This window comes from Gavialis gangeticus, unplaced genomic scaffold, assembly GCF_001723915.1.
Source record: "Gavialis gangeticus isolate Ggan-Ray unplaced genomic scaffold, GavGan_comp1, whole genome shotgun sequence".
NCBI classification, from domain to species: Eukaryota; Metazoa; Chordata; order Crocodylia; family Gavialidae; genus Gavialis; species Gavialis gangeticus.
Genome location: NW_017729004.1, coordinates 65,339,292 through 65,354,540, shown reverse-complemented (window position 1 = coordinate 65,354,540; position 15,249 = coordinate 65,339,292). Strand labels below are relative to the sequence as shown.

Sequence of the window (15,249 nt, the reverse complement as noted above, 5' to 3'; positions counted from 1 at the left end):
AAGGAAGTGGTGCATGTCACTGCAAATCCTTAAAAACTACTGTTCATAAGTATAAAAAAAACAAAACTTATACTGGTAGTGTATTAAAAATATTCAAAATAAAAGGATTCCTTTGTTAGGTTGTTAAACTTTTAACTTAAATTCTAAATGAACAGTGTTAGCTGTTGTGTTTATACTGCTAAGTTTTGAAACAACACAATTTAGAAGTTACAGCCTTTAAAAATAAAAGAAGTAGTCGGCAAGAAATTAGAATTTCAGTGTCATAAGTTTACGTTTATGAAATAAAAGCCATTAAGACTGTACGAAAGCTAGAGACGAGAAATTCTTTTGTGGAAACCTCTAAATTCAAAGTCAGTTATTAGAAATGGTACAAATTCCAAGCTCATTAAAAAAACAACCACCTTTTAATAATGTCTTCTTGCACCAACAATTCCTTTAAAAAAATTGTACAGAACTACCTTTACAAAGTCATTTTAGATTTTCGGTGATTATGTTTGTTACCCAAATGGAATGCAAACATTTAAGACGCACACTGGATATTAAAAGCATAATCAGGATACATTTTGGTATATGGAAATTTTATTTATCATGCGTATTAAACTGATACAGATTTGCTACACAGTTACCACAGCAATTACAATTCTTAAGTTACAAAAATAGTTATCACCCATTAGCATCTCTATATCTTAAGCAATTATATATTTTCTCTCTACAATGAACAACAGTGGTTAAATTTGTGGAAAAAATGTCTCCCTAAACCAAAAGGAAAGACAATGTCATTAATTACCTAAATTAGTATTTAACTGTAAAAGTCTTAGTGCCAATAGACATCCATCTCTAAAATTTTAAGGCCTGTTCCCCATCACTAACAATAAGAATGGCAGTATGCTTATACTATGGTGCTACTACCATGGAAAACAGATTGCATTTTAGCACATTGTACAAAATACATTTGTTTTTGACAGCTCCATTATATTTGATTTCTATCCTGCACTTTTCACTTACTAGCTAGAAACTGCTCTTGCCTGAAAGGCCCATCAAGAGTCAACTGGTAGGAACATCCATGTGCCAAAGCAGGACCAGGCAAGTAGGAAACAACACAGCAAATAGGTTACCTTTCGATTAGAGGAGAATAAAAAAGTTCAAGATCAGCTTTAACAAAGAAGAGAAAAGAAACCTGGATGATTAATCTTACATTTGCTCACATTAAACCTATGTGCTTTAAAAAAAGCCACAACCAAACAGAAAACAAACAAAAAAACCAAAACCCCAACCTCCAGTTTTTTGTTAAGTCTTGTACATTTCAAATTACTTCCGGTAAATTGAACTGAATTAATAGTTACTCTAAAAAAAGGTAAAAGGTAAACCTAATAACATTGCCAAACTTGTGGTATCTGTCAAAGTGTTAAACAAAAATAATCTGAGTTCCAATCCAGGACCTGATCCTGCAACTATAATGTACATGATGAACTGGAAAATGTGACCTTGCTGTACTGAAGTTAACAGCAATTTTTATACAACAAAAAGGGATTGCAAGTAGTTAATTTTAAACAAGATCTTATCACAAAATTAATATACATTTTTAGATGTTACACACACACTGTAAATAAGAGTAGCAAATTATTTTTCAGCTTTTAACAACTGAAATCTTGCCTCTTCTGTAGTTATGATAACACTCCAAATAAGCTTCAGTTGTTTTCATCCAACTTTAAACAATCAAAACGTGTGTAAAATGTATAACTTAATTGCTTAAATTGCTAACTGTGCACACCATTTTTAAACACCAAAAAAAGTCATATATACTTAAGCATACCACAACTTTGGAATTCTGAAGTGAATACATCCCTAAGACAATTTGTATCAAAGTCACCTAATGCACAGTTTAAAAAGTTGCTAAAACAGAAGTTACAAATGTAGTACAGTCATGTTAATATTAAGGTCATGCACACTTCAGAAGTGCATTAAAAAATTGACATTATACTTTATACCAAATAGTTACTATAAAAATACTAATCTCCACACCATAATTTTGAAAAGTAATTATGAGACCTGTTACAGTTTTAAGATGGAAAAACAAAGATGGGGCAGGGTAAGGAGAAGCAGGGAAAGGAAGGAAGGTTCTTTCCTCCCCTGTAGTTTTGAAATTGAGGAGTAAGGATTATGTATAATCTTTTAGGCTAGGTACAGATGTTCAGTTTCTAACCAGGAGAAATCACTGTTCTACCAATAGAAATACCAATAGAAACCAAGAATGTATTCAGGCTGTTTCTCACACAGCAAAAATGGCTGTTCCAGGAAAAAAAACAAGACAAAAACCATGGAACAACAAGGGTTAAAACTGCCCCTGGAAGAGTTTCTCTTAGAAGATTGAACAATGGGCAAGGGGAAGCCATACAGTTGGGATCCAGGCATGGAGCAGCTTTCCTGAGCCAAACTCCTGATTCCCCCCTCCCTCTACTGTCCAGCTGACCCAGAGCAGTGCTGGGCAAGGCAGGCTGCATCACAGGGGAAGGCTTGGGAACACCGCTGCTGTGGCAAAATGCCCCTGCCTCACCCCACACTGCTTTGGGTCAGCCCAGAGGAAAGCAGGGCAAGGCAGGCTGCTGCAATTCTGAGGAACATGGATCAAAGTGCCCAATACTTTATTTACTTTTTAATGTACCATACATAGCTTACTACGGCCTTAAAATTAGCTGTCTCTACAATATGCATATTTGAAAGTATTAAGAAGCGAGACATTACACATTTTTCTTTCAAGTCACTACAGTACCTCACCTGGACAGTCATACTTTAAAACAAAGAGAACTTTCCAGTTTTAAAGTGCAACAGTTCTGCTACAGAGCAATTATGAAAATTCAAGTGACAAGCTACACCAGGAACAGATTTCTTATATAACAGTGCAACACTGAAGTAATACATACCAAATTATAAATATATATTTAAGACAAAATACAAAAACATTTAGTGTTGTGAATATTTAGGATGAGTGGGAAACTGCAGTTACTATCTACCTTCTCAGATTTATTCTTGAAATATTAAAAACAAAACCAAAAGGGTGCACAGCCTAAGGATAAATTTAAACAGTGGTTCTTCAATCTAATGAGCTCTGCTTGAGAAAGCCTTGCACTTGTTAACATAATTGAATATTATAGGTTAAAAAAAAGTCAATCCAGTTAGGATAGATGTTGTATGTGCACAAGTCACATTTACTTAAAGAATTCCAGTACCAATTCTTATACCCTGTAGTTTATAGTTTACATATTAGCCTTTTTTCTTATACGATATGTCCAAGGTTGATAATTAATCCATATATTCCAAATGAAATACATTTCAATGGAGACAAAGAAATGTCCCATTTGTTCTATATCCTTTTTTCAGATAAAACTGAAGCCAAGTTTTGCTTTTAACCCTCTTTAGTCTTTCATTGAACATTACTGTATTACCAGCATTTTTGCAAAGATAGACTACATGAGACAAACAGCTTATAGTACAGTTAAAAAAAAAATTAAGATATAAAGCTTTGCAGTCTTAATTTCTTGCACTATTTCAAGCCTCTGATTTTGCAGGGCTTTTCAGTTATCAAGGTGTAGGATCAAGTCCTTAGGCAACTGAAGAACAGTTCTTGGCCACTTAAACCAACAGATTCCTAACTGGATTATTCTACTGAATGCAGAGATGTTACAAATGAATTCAGTAAGTTATACATATTAGTATAGCAGCATTTTCCATAAGTCAACATATCCAAAGTAGCTAATACCAAGCAATTCATAAAAAGATAAAAAACTTAAAAAGTCTGGGCATCTCATTAAACCTGAATCTTACTCAGTTAATTCAAATGTTTACCAAATTGTTGTGGGACAGGCTTCATTGCCCTCTTTCTGTACTCTTGAATTGCTAGTGCAGCGACAAAGTGTGTATGTATGTAGTAGTATAAAAGCCCTCTATTTAGTCAGTTTTCAATACTGTTCCCATATGAATAAATCAGTTTTCTGTACACTTTATCCCAGTTTTTCACCCATTTTAGGGTGCGATTTATATTAATCCTAAACCCACCTAATTTTAAAGGGCATTTTCTCCCTACTTCAAAAATTCAGGGAAAAACGTGGGACCACATGCAGGGAGCATTTTAGCACTACATCTATCATAACCAGATCTTGAAGGCTTCTCTTTCCTACTCCAGATAGGGACCTCCTCTGATGACACTGATGTGGCACAGCATCTAATTTCACAATATTCCCTATTGCTGGCAATATAAGCTTGGCCAGACTTTCTATACATCTGTCCTCAGACTCAAAACACAGCTAGCCTGGATCAGAGGAAACAAAAGGCCAATGCTGGACCATCCCTGCACCAGATTTTACTTTACTGATGGCCACAATCAAGGCATTTAAATTACATCTGGCTGCATTAGGCTGCAATAGAAGCTTTTTATTTATGATTGTAAAGATTCACTCTTTCTTCTTGACCACTCCAGAACCAAAAGACACTTAAAAAAAAAAAAAAAAAGTACACCTTAACACACTGATTCTATCAATGAGAACTAACCAGCACTATTTACAGAACTGATTATTTTGGCTCCAAAATTGAAAAAGGGACCTACACAGGTACAACTGAAGTCTCTCACAACCCCTAGCAGGATCAAGGGGCATCAATACTGATGTATAAAAATGTTTAAGAACATGTTTTAAATTAAACACACGTGTCACATTTAGCTCCATGTATGACAAAAGGTTTGTAAAAAAGATACAATATTTTCAAACTTCAGACACTACCAGAAACAGGTTACTTAAATTGCCTTCTTTAAGATATTTAATACTTCATTGCCAATTAACTAGACTGTCCTTATTTTTTAAGAAACTACACTGGAAGAGAAGGCGACATAAAAACCTTCACACCTGTTCATTACAAAATACTGACCTCAAAAGAAACATGATCCGTTACTAATTAGCCAAATTTAGAAGTCATCATTTCTAACTAAAAAAAAAAGAAATAAAGAAAAAGGTTCTGGTACTTGAGATCAAAAGATAATCTGCCCTCCTCCCCCAATCAAAAGGCATTAAAGATCTGAAATTATATTATGCTTGTCACAATGTGACGTTTTGAACCTGACATTCAGGGATTTACAGAAGCCATTTACTCAGCGAGAAGACAGCATTTTGTCATGAGAAAGGTTACAAGAATTCCAGTGTGGTTCCTGTTTACGTAAATCACCTATACTTTAAAGGGGCCAGGGAGGGCAAGGAAGGATACATTACTTTGTTCTCAGAGAATTACTTTAAATCTGACATGAAGTGAAAGAGCTCAAGGGAGATTCCGGTAAATACTGCCAGCTGAACTACACTTCAAGACATGCCCAATATATTTAAACTCATTAAACTTGTGTGCCTGCAGTTTAATTTTGTCCAACATACAACATAGATTTTTACTTTAAAAAAACAAAACAAAAATAACCAAACAAACAAAACCCTGGTAGAACAAGCAGTAACTATACGCTTTATAATATAGTCCACATTCAAGTAAAACTTTTATCCCATCCAAGAGATCTGTGTGCGCATAAGTACTGCAGCAAGCTAACGGAAATACAGCTAAATAAATGGAATTCCAAAACCAAAACAACTAAAACAAAGCCCACCAAAAACAAACAAAAAGATAATACAACTTTCCAGCCTCCAAATCTATGAAGTACTGCATACAGACACTGAGAAGGAAACTCACTATTTAACTAGAAAAATCTGACCCGTGATATTGTTAAGGTAGTTAAAAAAAAGAAAAAGAGAACTAAAAGTGTAAGAACTGGAGTATAATTTAACTTGTAGATGTCCTTTTTCTCAAATATGCATATGTCTAGCTGGATAGATGAAAGTGTCGATAATGAACATTGATTGTGCTATAAGATGACAACTGCTGTACTTAAATTTCATACATTTTTTTCTAGCAAAACAATTTGATAGAAATGCCAGTATGTTATAAAAGTAAACATAAGGGGATACGCAATGTTCATTAATTGTGGCTATATACATTTTACATCTTATCCCAGCCTCCTCTCATAACTGAATAAGCATTTAGGATTGCTAATCAACTTCCCATCCACAGTCTCCCGCCCCTTCAAGTAACAAATCTGATCAGTTCTACTTAGATGAACTCTGGCAGGATGAACAGCCATCTCCTTTCCACATTATCCACACTGCCACTTCTATTGTGGAGGTTGAAGTACGTTTAGATATTCTGACTGGCCCAGCTGGTAAGTTGTGTTTCCTCCACAGTCTACATACTGGTACCTCTCCTGGGATATTTGCTCAGAATGGCCAAAGTAAGACGTTGTCACAGTCACTCTTAGAATAGAAAGGAAAAAAAAGCAGTATATTATTTGGCGCTCTCACAAATGTATTTTCCAGAGTCCATAAAACCAAAATACAGGTTATTCTTCAAAACTAAAATGTAAGATTTGTTTTGCATTTAACATTAGAAAAAAAACAAAGAAAAAACCAAAGCTTAGGAAGTACTCAACCCAAGGAGCAGCACTGAGGATATGTTCAAGGCAGTTATAGAAGTTTATAATCCCAGCCTCTATTATTAATCACTCCTTTGCACATAATATGTACATCTTTACATGAAAGTCACACCCATCCTCAGTACTGCCCACCGCCCTCTGCTGTCAACTGAAACAAGCAACTGGCATTCACTATGCATAAACAAAGAGAAGAAAAAGGAACAGCTTCAGGCTTCTCATAAAACAGAGGTTCCCAACCACCAGGCCATGAAGGGTTGGCTGCCAGGTCATGGCATGAGCCCCCCCAGGCAAGCAGCTTCTGGGGCATGCTGGGTTAAAGCTGGGGGAGAGGGCAGCCCTGGGAGGGAGGCAGATGGCTCTGTGCATCCCATCTTGCTCCCGTGCTGGCCCACAGGAAAAAGGTTGTGAACCACTGCCATAAGAGAAGCTTTTTTGTTTTGTTTTGTTTTGTTTTTTTGGGGGGGTGAAATCTGGCCATAACTCAACAAAATCTCACTGAAAAAGAAAGAGAAAAGAGAAAGGATTAATAGCACTGTGGTTGGAAACTTTTTATTTCTAGGACCATCATTCAAAAATTTCCCTACACTACCAGGTTCCCTGCTGATAAAAGGAGGTACAGATTTCAATAAAAAAAATTTTGTATAGTTGTCTTTAAAAATGATTGAATTTAAAAGCTAATAAAGCAATTATTAATAGTTTACATAACCATGCATTTGAAAGTTATATATTTAGTCTTAAATCTTCTACTTTAACAAAGAGTAAATAAATGGCATTGCGAGCAACTTTTTTGCTTACATGAAAAAATATTCATACTTACTGCATCATGACTACTATGTTATGAACTTTAATAGATATTAAGGTACAGAAATCACTAAAACAAAAGAAAAACAAAACTCATTAGACTTCAAATGAAGCAAGATTAACAAGTGAAAAACAGAAATAAAAACCATCTTCATCAATCAAAAGTTATTTACACCATTCTTGGTCTTTATCATTATATTTAAAAGTAGTCCATAAGAAATATTAAGTGTTCTTGTTTAAACAACTACCGCAAATAGACCAAAGTACATAGTCATCTTCTTTACATATATCACACTAGAAAGGGGCATATATTTTCAGTCTAGCTAAAAGTCTAGCTCAAAAGTTTTAGAAACAGCAACACCAGCATTGATACAAGAAGTTAAATTAGATCAGGGGTTTTCAACAGGGGGTACGCATACCCCTGGGAGTACACATGGGTGGGTGGGGATGGAGTGCTGCTATGAACCATCTTGCGCTGCCGCGCAGGCGCTACCGGCCCAGCTTGACATGGGGGAAGCTTGCATGTGGTGGCTGCCCCCAGCACCTGGCCACCAGGTGTACAGTGCTCCGCATCCAGCTGCCAGGGGTACACTGCACCAAAAGGGCTGAAAACCCCTAAATTAGATGAACAAGGGGTTGGCAACCTAAGATTTGCAGTCATTTGATTCAGCCCAAAGGTGAAGTTTCAAAAGGCACTGGGCATTTGTCCCTTGCTGCCACAGGGGGAAAGCAGAGACAGCAACTTCTGTGATCTAGCAACTGCATGTCTCTGCCCCCAACTGGGTTACTTCAGCCAGCAACCTAAGAACAGTTGCCAACCACCAAAATGAATGTTGGAGATTCCTACCAACCCTATGAATCTATAAAAGGCATTTATCTTTCTCCTTCTGTCCTTTAAATAGGCAGTTGTTTCACAGCATGCTTCTTTCAGACACTGCTTACTAGAACCCAGCATTTTAAAAATAAAAAAGTTAGAGAGAAAAAACAAACAAAACCCAATAAAACTGTTTACTAAGCAGACATTCCCCGCTCCCTTTAGAAGTTCTCTCTTCTGACTCGGTCTAGTTATATATTTCTCAACTCAAAGATGGAGGGGGGGGGGCGGAAAAAAAAAAAATCACAGAAAAAGGATATAAAAATTAATATTTATCAGGTGTTTCCTCTTCACAAAAAAGGAAGAGAGCAGGTAGTAAAGGCAGCTCCTATTCAAATACTTTTAGGTTTGGCATTTTCAGTACTTCAAAATGTAAAAGGAGTTGGAATGTCTCCAAATCCAAATTTGTTATAACAAAGAACTTGGTCAACACAATGACACCACTGAAGCAAGAGATGGTCTTGAGTTCATTCTCTTAGGAGTCACCTTGTTTACAGGGTTTAATACTATTTAAAATTTTAATATTTCCAAATGATGTTGGATTAAAAATATAGTTGCATAATACTCATGCCAAGTGTGAGGTCAATTGCCTGCTGCCCATTAGCACAGTAGGCAAAAAACCGTGCTAATGCATTAATGCACAACAGAACTGGTCTACTACACATTTGTGTCACTTAATATGTGCGCACCAGCGCTACTGCGCATTTAGTTAATACCCGTTATTACAGGTACTAAACCTATAACCACTGTCATTAATGCACACGTAGATGTCAATACATTCTTCTGCTACTGATGATCCTACAGAGCAGTTCTAATTCGAAAGAGAGACCAAATAAGTTCGCTCAGAAGTTACAATGAACAGATACTCAAACTATGGTTCAACTGTAATCCCACAGTATATCTACTGTCCAAACAAAAGTCAAAAAGCTACTCATGAAGTGTTTTAATAAGAAAGTTACTAAAAAGCAGTACATTAAAACAACTGATATTGGATACCAAAGCCCCGAAATGGAATGGGATCAAATCACTTGCTTGTTCTAGTACAGCAGTTCCTAATTTATTACATAATTCAGGAAATGGCTTTACTCAAGTATTTTCAGTACTTTTAAAAACAGGTATAGGAAATGCCACTCAAAATATAGCAGTGCAGTAAGGCCATTTTTAGTTATCACGCTACCTAGCTTGTTTAGTACGAAGTTGTACAAAAAAGGTTTTATTTTAGAAGCCAAACACTTACTACATGTAGCTCATTTCATCTTGTATGACTGTGGGCACCATATAATCAATCTGGAAAACAAAACCAAAAAAAACATTATACTGGATTATTAGAAAACTCAAGACCAAACACATCCTCTCTCAAAAACATATCCACGTTCACCTGTTTCATATCCAGTGGACCAATGTTGGTGATGTTGTTTAGCCGTGCCTTCCCAATAACTGTTTTTGAGAACTGAACTTGGGCTGTAATATTTGCCACTTCAACAGAATAATAATTGTTGTTTGTTATGTTTAGTGCATTCTGCAAAAAGACAACAATTTAAAAATTATCACAGATTTCTTAAGCAAATTTAAGTACTTAGTTACAAAACATTAAACTGATACATAAGTTTTTCTTGATTTCAGGCATTTTCCTGCCTACTAAAATCAAAGTATTCATAACTGTCTGGGGGAAAAACATCCTTTTATGCTTTTGAAAAGAGCCATTAAAAAGAAGCATGAATCCCCCCATTCTTGGCAGTGGGACTCGCCCAAAGTAAATTAACAACCTTGTTTCTAAAGCAGGGATGGACAAAGTCCAGCCTACGGGCCAGATCCAGTCAACCGTGGACTCTGTCTCAGCTGCCCCCCCTCACATGGCTTGTGATGGTTTTCATGAAGGAAACCTACTTGCGTACCCGTCCAGAGCATGCAGGCTACAGATCGTGATTCTTCCCAGGCTCCGCAGCAAGCTGCTCCCACCCCTAATTCCCAGTGGCTCTGGAGCAGTCCCTTGTCCTGCTCTTTCACACACCTTGCCAGTGTGGCTGGGGCTAGTCTCCATGGCAACCTCAGCCTGAGCTTTCCCAAGCAGGTGCAGCTGGGGTCTCCATGGAGACCGACACAAGCCATGCAGGTAGGGGCAGCTGGCAAATGGAGTCCAGATGCTGGCCAGATCAGCCATTTTGCCCACCCCTGTTCTAATGGTTACCTTGCATCACAACTGAGAAGCTTCTTAAGCTGACCTGCTTTATCCATCCAGCTCACCATACATTTTTCTAAACATATTGGCTAACATACTTTCAAATACCTGAGGCAAGCAAAGACAATGATAGTTCAAAACATTTTTATTAGTTGCACCTCATTTTTGTAGTCTAGACAGAGCCTTAGACAAGGGACAAGGCAAAATATGGCCTTCAGACCATATCCAGTCTGCCAGGCAATCCCATCCAGCCCGTGGAGTCCCTCCATAAGCCCTGGCCCCTGCTGCTCCTCTGAAAGCTGCTGCCTCCATGCAGAAAGTGCGGCCCCAGCTGCTAAGCAACCAACCCGCAATAAAGCCTGGCTTGACCCACCCCCAGTCCCAAGGTAGGGGGTACTAGAGACAAGAAGCCTCTGCTTGGCAGAGGCTTTTGCCTGGCCACCCTGTGGCTGTTTCCCAGCCTTCTCTCTCTATGGGAATGGAAATTTAGGTAAGGGCTCTACTGGGCCAGGAAGAGCCACTGGGGGAAAAGGGGACTGAGTGCAGGGAGCTGTGCGCTACAGGGCCGGGACAGACTGGCCTGGCATGCTGCAGGAGCTGCACACTATGGAGGTAGATGGGACTGGCCCTGCATGCTGTCATCAAGTGCAGCTGGGGACTCGGACATGAGTATTACTGGGCTCAGTGGGGCTAGCCCTGCATGCTGTCACCATGTGCAACCAGGGACTTAAGTGGAAGCTGTATTATGGGGCTGAGTGGGGCTGGCGCTGCATACTGGTGCTGGGGAGGGAGCACAGGGAGCTGTGCGCTTTGGGGCTGGGGGGAGTGGGCCTGGCCCTGTTTGCTGCCACCACATGCAGCTCCAGGGACCCAGAGGACCCACCCCCCACCATATATACATCCTCCCACATACCACACCATACCACTAAACATACCTACATCCTCCCACCATAACCCCGAAGTCCCACCTCCCCCTATACCCACACCTTCCTGCCCCACCCACATACACTCCACCCCCCATACCATATCCCACCTCACATGCTCTGCAATCACACCCTCCCCACATACACCCCCTTACTCTTGTCTGTTGCGTGGAAGTGGGTAAGACTATTTTGAGTTATTATGCAATCAGTTCTAGATACACTACAAACATACGCATCAGGACAAAAATGGTTTTTAAATAAAATTAAAATATGTTATAGTAGATGTTTAATTTTTTTTTTTTGTATACAATTTTTTTTTTTTTTCCAGTTTCAAGGTGGCAACCTCACCCACTCCTGAAAAAGAGTACTTCTGGAGCACGGGGAGGGACTTCTGGTGCCAAAGGTCACCGGGTGGGACTTCTGGTCCCAAGATAACAACCAGGGGGAGGGCACCTGTCAAGGGGTGGGGCTACCCTTGCAGCCCTTGATACCTCACCAAAACTTTTTATTTTGGCTGGAGGGCCACTTAACATTGTCCCCTTCCTCTCCCCCTGCCTTAGACAGTAAGATGAGGGTGTTAGCAGGGATAGGGACTAGCATACTTCTGGATTGTTCAGCTCTTTTTATTTACATGGAGAGTTAAAAGAAACTCATCTTATGTGGAACAGAAGTGAATTCACTAGGTTTTCAGCAAGGAATTCAATAAAGGCATTAAGAAAAAAAACAGGAAAATAGAATCAACTTCCCAAATAACAGGAAGCCATGGATCTGTATCACATATACTGCATGTAGAACACTCTGGGCAAATTCATCAACGTAACAGAGCCAGTTTTAGCCCCCTCACAAGAGTCTCTCCAGATTGCTGACTGAAATCACATGTTGAAGAAAAATGGCACCGACCATTCTAATATTGAACAAAGACAGTGGAATGGATCATTTTTCCCCAAAGCCACTTTGACAACTGCAATAATTCAGGCTGTCAATAGAAGCCTCATTTGATGCAGCTCTGATTTTCCCAGGGTTTGACCCTGACCAAAACAGGCACTGCATAATCCTTTACACACATCATGCTTCCAAGCTGCATTGCTGAGCCTTTGCCAGTAGGTAGCCAACAGGAACACACAACGTAGTCAGGTGAACTTCACAGTATCCATACAATCCAGTTAAAGGCAACAGGACCCATACAATGCAGTTAAAAGGCAACAGGATCCAATGCATGAGCCACACAACTGTGCTACCTGCCATGCCACGTGCATGGCAGAAAGTGACTGCGCATTAGATCCTATTGTGCCTTATTGCCAGTGCACTTCCAGAGCTAGGGGACTGCCTCATCTGCCAGCCACAGGAGTGAGTGGGGGATCTCCCGCAGCTTGGATCCCCTGAGCCAAGTGGGCTCCCAGCTATGAATACGGGGCTCCAACCTGATGTGTAGCAGACTCTCCTCTGCAAAATTAAAGCTGTAAAGCTATAAAGTTAGTACACAGTTGAGGCCTAACTTGGATTTTTTATGGCACAAGTACTTTGTATATGTAGCTGGTTTCACTTAGTTGCACAATTAACCAGCTAACTGTGTAACACCTATAACATGTGTAAGGGGCCCACAGTAGTTTTACCACTGCACATGATGTACCAGGAAAAAGCATTACCACATTTTATCCTGCAGACTTCAAGAAAGACTTGAAGCAGAACAAAATACTTGTATATCTGTAGGGTCCCAGAACAAAAAGGCTTTTCCCCCAGAACAAACGGATTATTTATTTACAGCCCTGACAACTCTAGAAAACTAAAAATCTTTTTCATCATTGTCCAGATCTTAGGCACATCCTCCTGAAGGGGAGGAGAAAGAATCTTACAGATTTTACAATTAGGTTAGGGTGCAAAAACAGGTATTGTCTGCCAAATATCCAGACCTGAAGAAAATCTGATAAACATGGGCATAGGAGATCGATTACATGAACCAGAAAGAGAACCCAACCACCATCTTTATACTTCATGTGAAGCTGCTACTACAACATATGCTTACTGTTAAAATAACATTTACATAAGTGTTATAACACACACAAGTTTAAGCAGTAAAAATGTATTAGAGGAAAATTGTTTACAACACATATTTCAACAATAAAGCTTGTTAACAGATGATCTTACCGTAATATTTAGATATATAATACGTCTACTTGGCTCATAAGTGACGTATACTGACTTTACACCAACATATTCCACATCAATGGACCGAGGGAATAAAAAGAACACAGCCAGTCCAGACAGGAGTAAGCATACAATTACAGAAGCCGTCACGTAAAGTTTTCTGAGAAACAAAATGTTAAGTTTATTAGAATACCATTATTAAAGCAATGAAAATTACTCCTTTTTCTTGATGATAAGAGCACTAAGAATCAAAGTGATTTTTCCATTTCAACCTTTCACTAACTCCTTTAGTTGTGCACAAACTCTTTCCCAGGTTATACAAGTATCAAGCCTCAAAACAGATGGATGTCTTGTTCTTCATCATCTTAAGTCTAATGTGAAGTAAAACATATTTAAGAACAACGTAACTAAGTATTGTGGAAGTGGGAGGCTAAGTAAAACTTCTCATAAGTCTATCAGAGATAACTACACTAATAAAATATTAAAGCATGTCAATGCATAGAAGGACGACTCCTATGGACCTGGTATAACACCTCTTCTAGGAAACAAAATGCTGGAACTAAATGGAAGTGCTTAACTAGCTTATATGCCTGTTTGAGAGCAATGTTCTCTCAGCTGGTTTCCTGAAAAAGAAAAAAAAATGGAAAGAATTCTCACAATAAATCCTAAGGGGATACACTTGGATTTTTTTAAAGTGATCTAGGTACAAAACCAAAATCTTGAAAGCCAGCCTACCCAGTTATACGGGCAGTCCTCGAACTTAAGACACAATTGGTTCCTGAAAACCATGTCTTAAGTCAAAACGTTTCTTATGAGAAAATTGGTTCCAAGTTGCAACAACGTTATAAATGGGGGATTGGTTCCTGAACCAAGGCCTGATACTCTATTTTCACTAAAAATACCCCAGAATTTTGTACTCGGTCAATTATAGATGAGTAATATAGCTGCATTAAATGTATTTATATTGTAAACAGCAATCATATTGATTTAGAAGGACTTCTTTGAAGTGACTTTGCAGGACTTTTTGAAAGGCTCTTGGCTGGAGTCTTCTCAGGAGTCTTGGCTGCAGGTTTTTCTAGAGTCTTGTCTGCTTTCTTAAAGAAAGTGTCCAAGGAAGTTTGGACAGATGTTCTCCAGGGAGATGAGCAATGCAGAGAACTTGTTCGCTGGCAGGGCATCGCATCAGAGCAAGTGTTGTAAAGTTGAAACTGATGCCATGAAGTTGAAACAGGGTGTCAATTTATAAATGTTGGAAGTGTGAAACATTGTAAGTCGAGGACTGCCTGTACTGAGATATTTACTCAATTTAGATTAGGATTTAAAGTCCTCACAATTTCTCTCTATAATATGAAAGAATTTTCAAAATCCTACCAAAAGGGGGGGGGGGGGGAAGTCACCCCACCCACATAACAATAATTTAGTTCTATTAATCTACTGCAGACAAATAGTCAAACATAGCATTAGTAAAACAAATTAGGTGTACAAAAGTCAAAGTGGACGGGCACTTTAGAAAGGAGATTCTTAAAGATGAGGAAATATCTGTCTATGTATATATAAAGGCACATAGTACCTATCAATGTTTGAGTACAAAGTAATAGTAGTTTGATGACAACTACATCTATCTGAATTCAAACTGGCTCCCTATTTAAACACCCCAATAATTAGATTTTACATGTGGAAAATTTATGAAGTGTTACAATTAGATTTTATACGTGAAAAACTAGTGTTATCTTAACTATGACCCTCGCTGCTGCAGCAAGAAGAGCAGTAGCAAGTAGGAAGGTGGAAGGAGTTGGGGGGGGGGGGGGGGAAATTA

At 38.6% G+C, this 15,249-nt stretch overlaps 1 protein-coding gene across 2 annotated transcripts in view; it reads right to left on the bottom strand.

The window, feature by feature from the left end:
- Positions 1 to 557: 557 nt before the first annotated feature.
- Positions 558 to 15,249, bottom strand: part of TMEM106B (transmembrane protein 106B) — a 35,281-nt gene continuing 20,589 nt past the window's right edge. For both annotated transcript variants that reach the window (XM_019508493.1, XM_019508492.1), the window contains exons 4-8: positions 13,434 to 13,593; positions 9,565 to 9,705; positions 9,424 to 9,473; positions 7,329 to 7,382; positions 558 to 6,332 (exon numbers count right to left, since the gene is read on the bottom strand). In XM_019508493.1, coding sequence (XP_019364038.1) covers positions 6,194 to 6,332; positions 7,329 to 7,382; positions 9,424 to 9,473; positions 9,565 to 9,705; positions 13,434 to 13,593 — 544 coding nt within the window. In that variant the 3' untranslated portion in view covers positions 558 to 6,193. The remainder of the gene's footprint in view (positions 6,333 to 7,328; positions 7,383 to 9,423; positions 9,474 to 9,564; positions 9,706 to 13,433; positions 13,594 to 15,249) is intronic.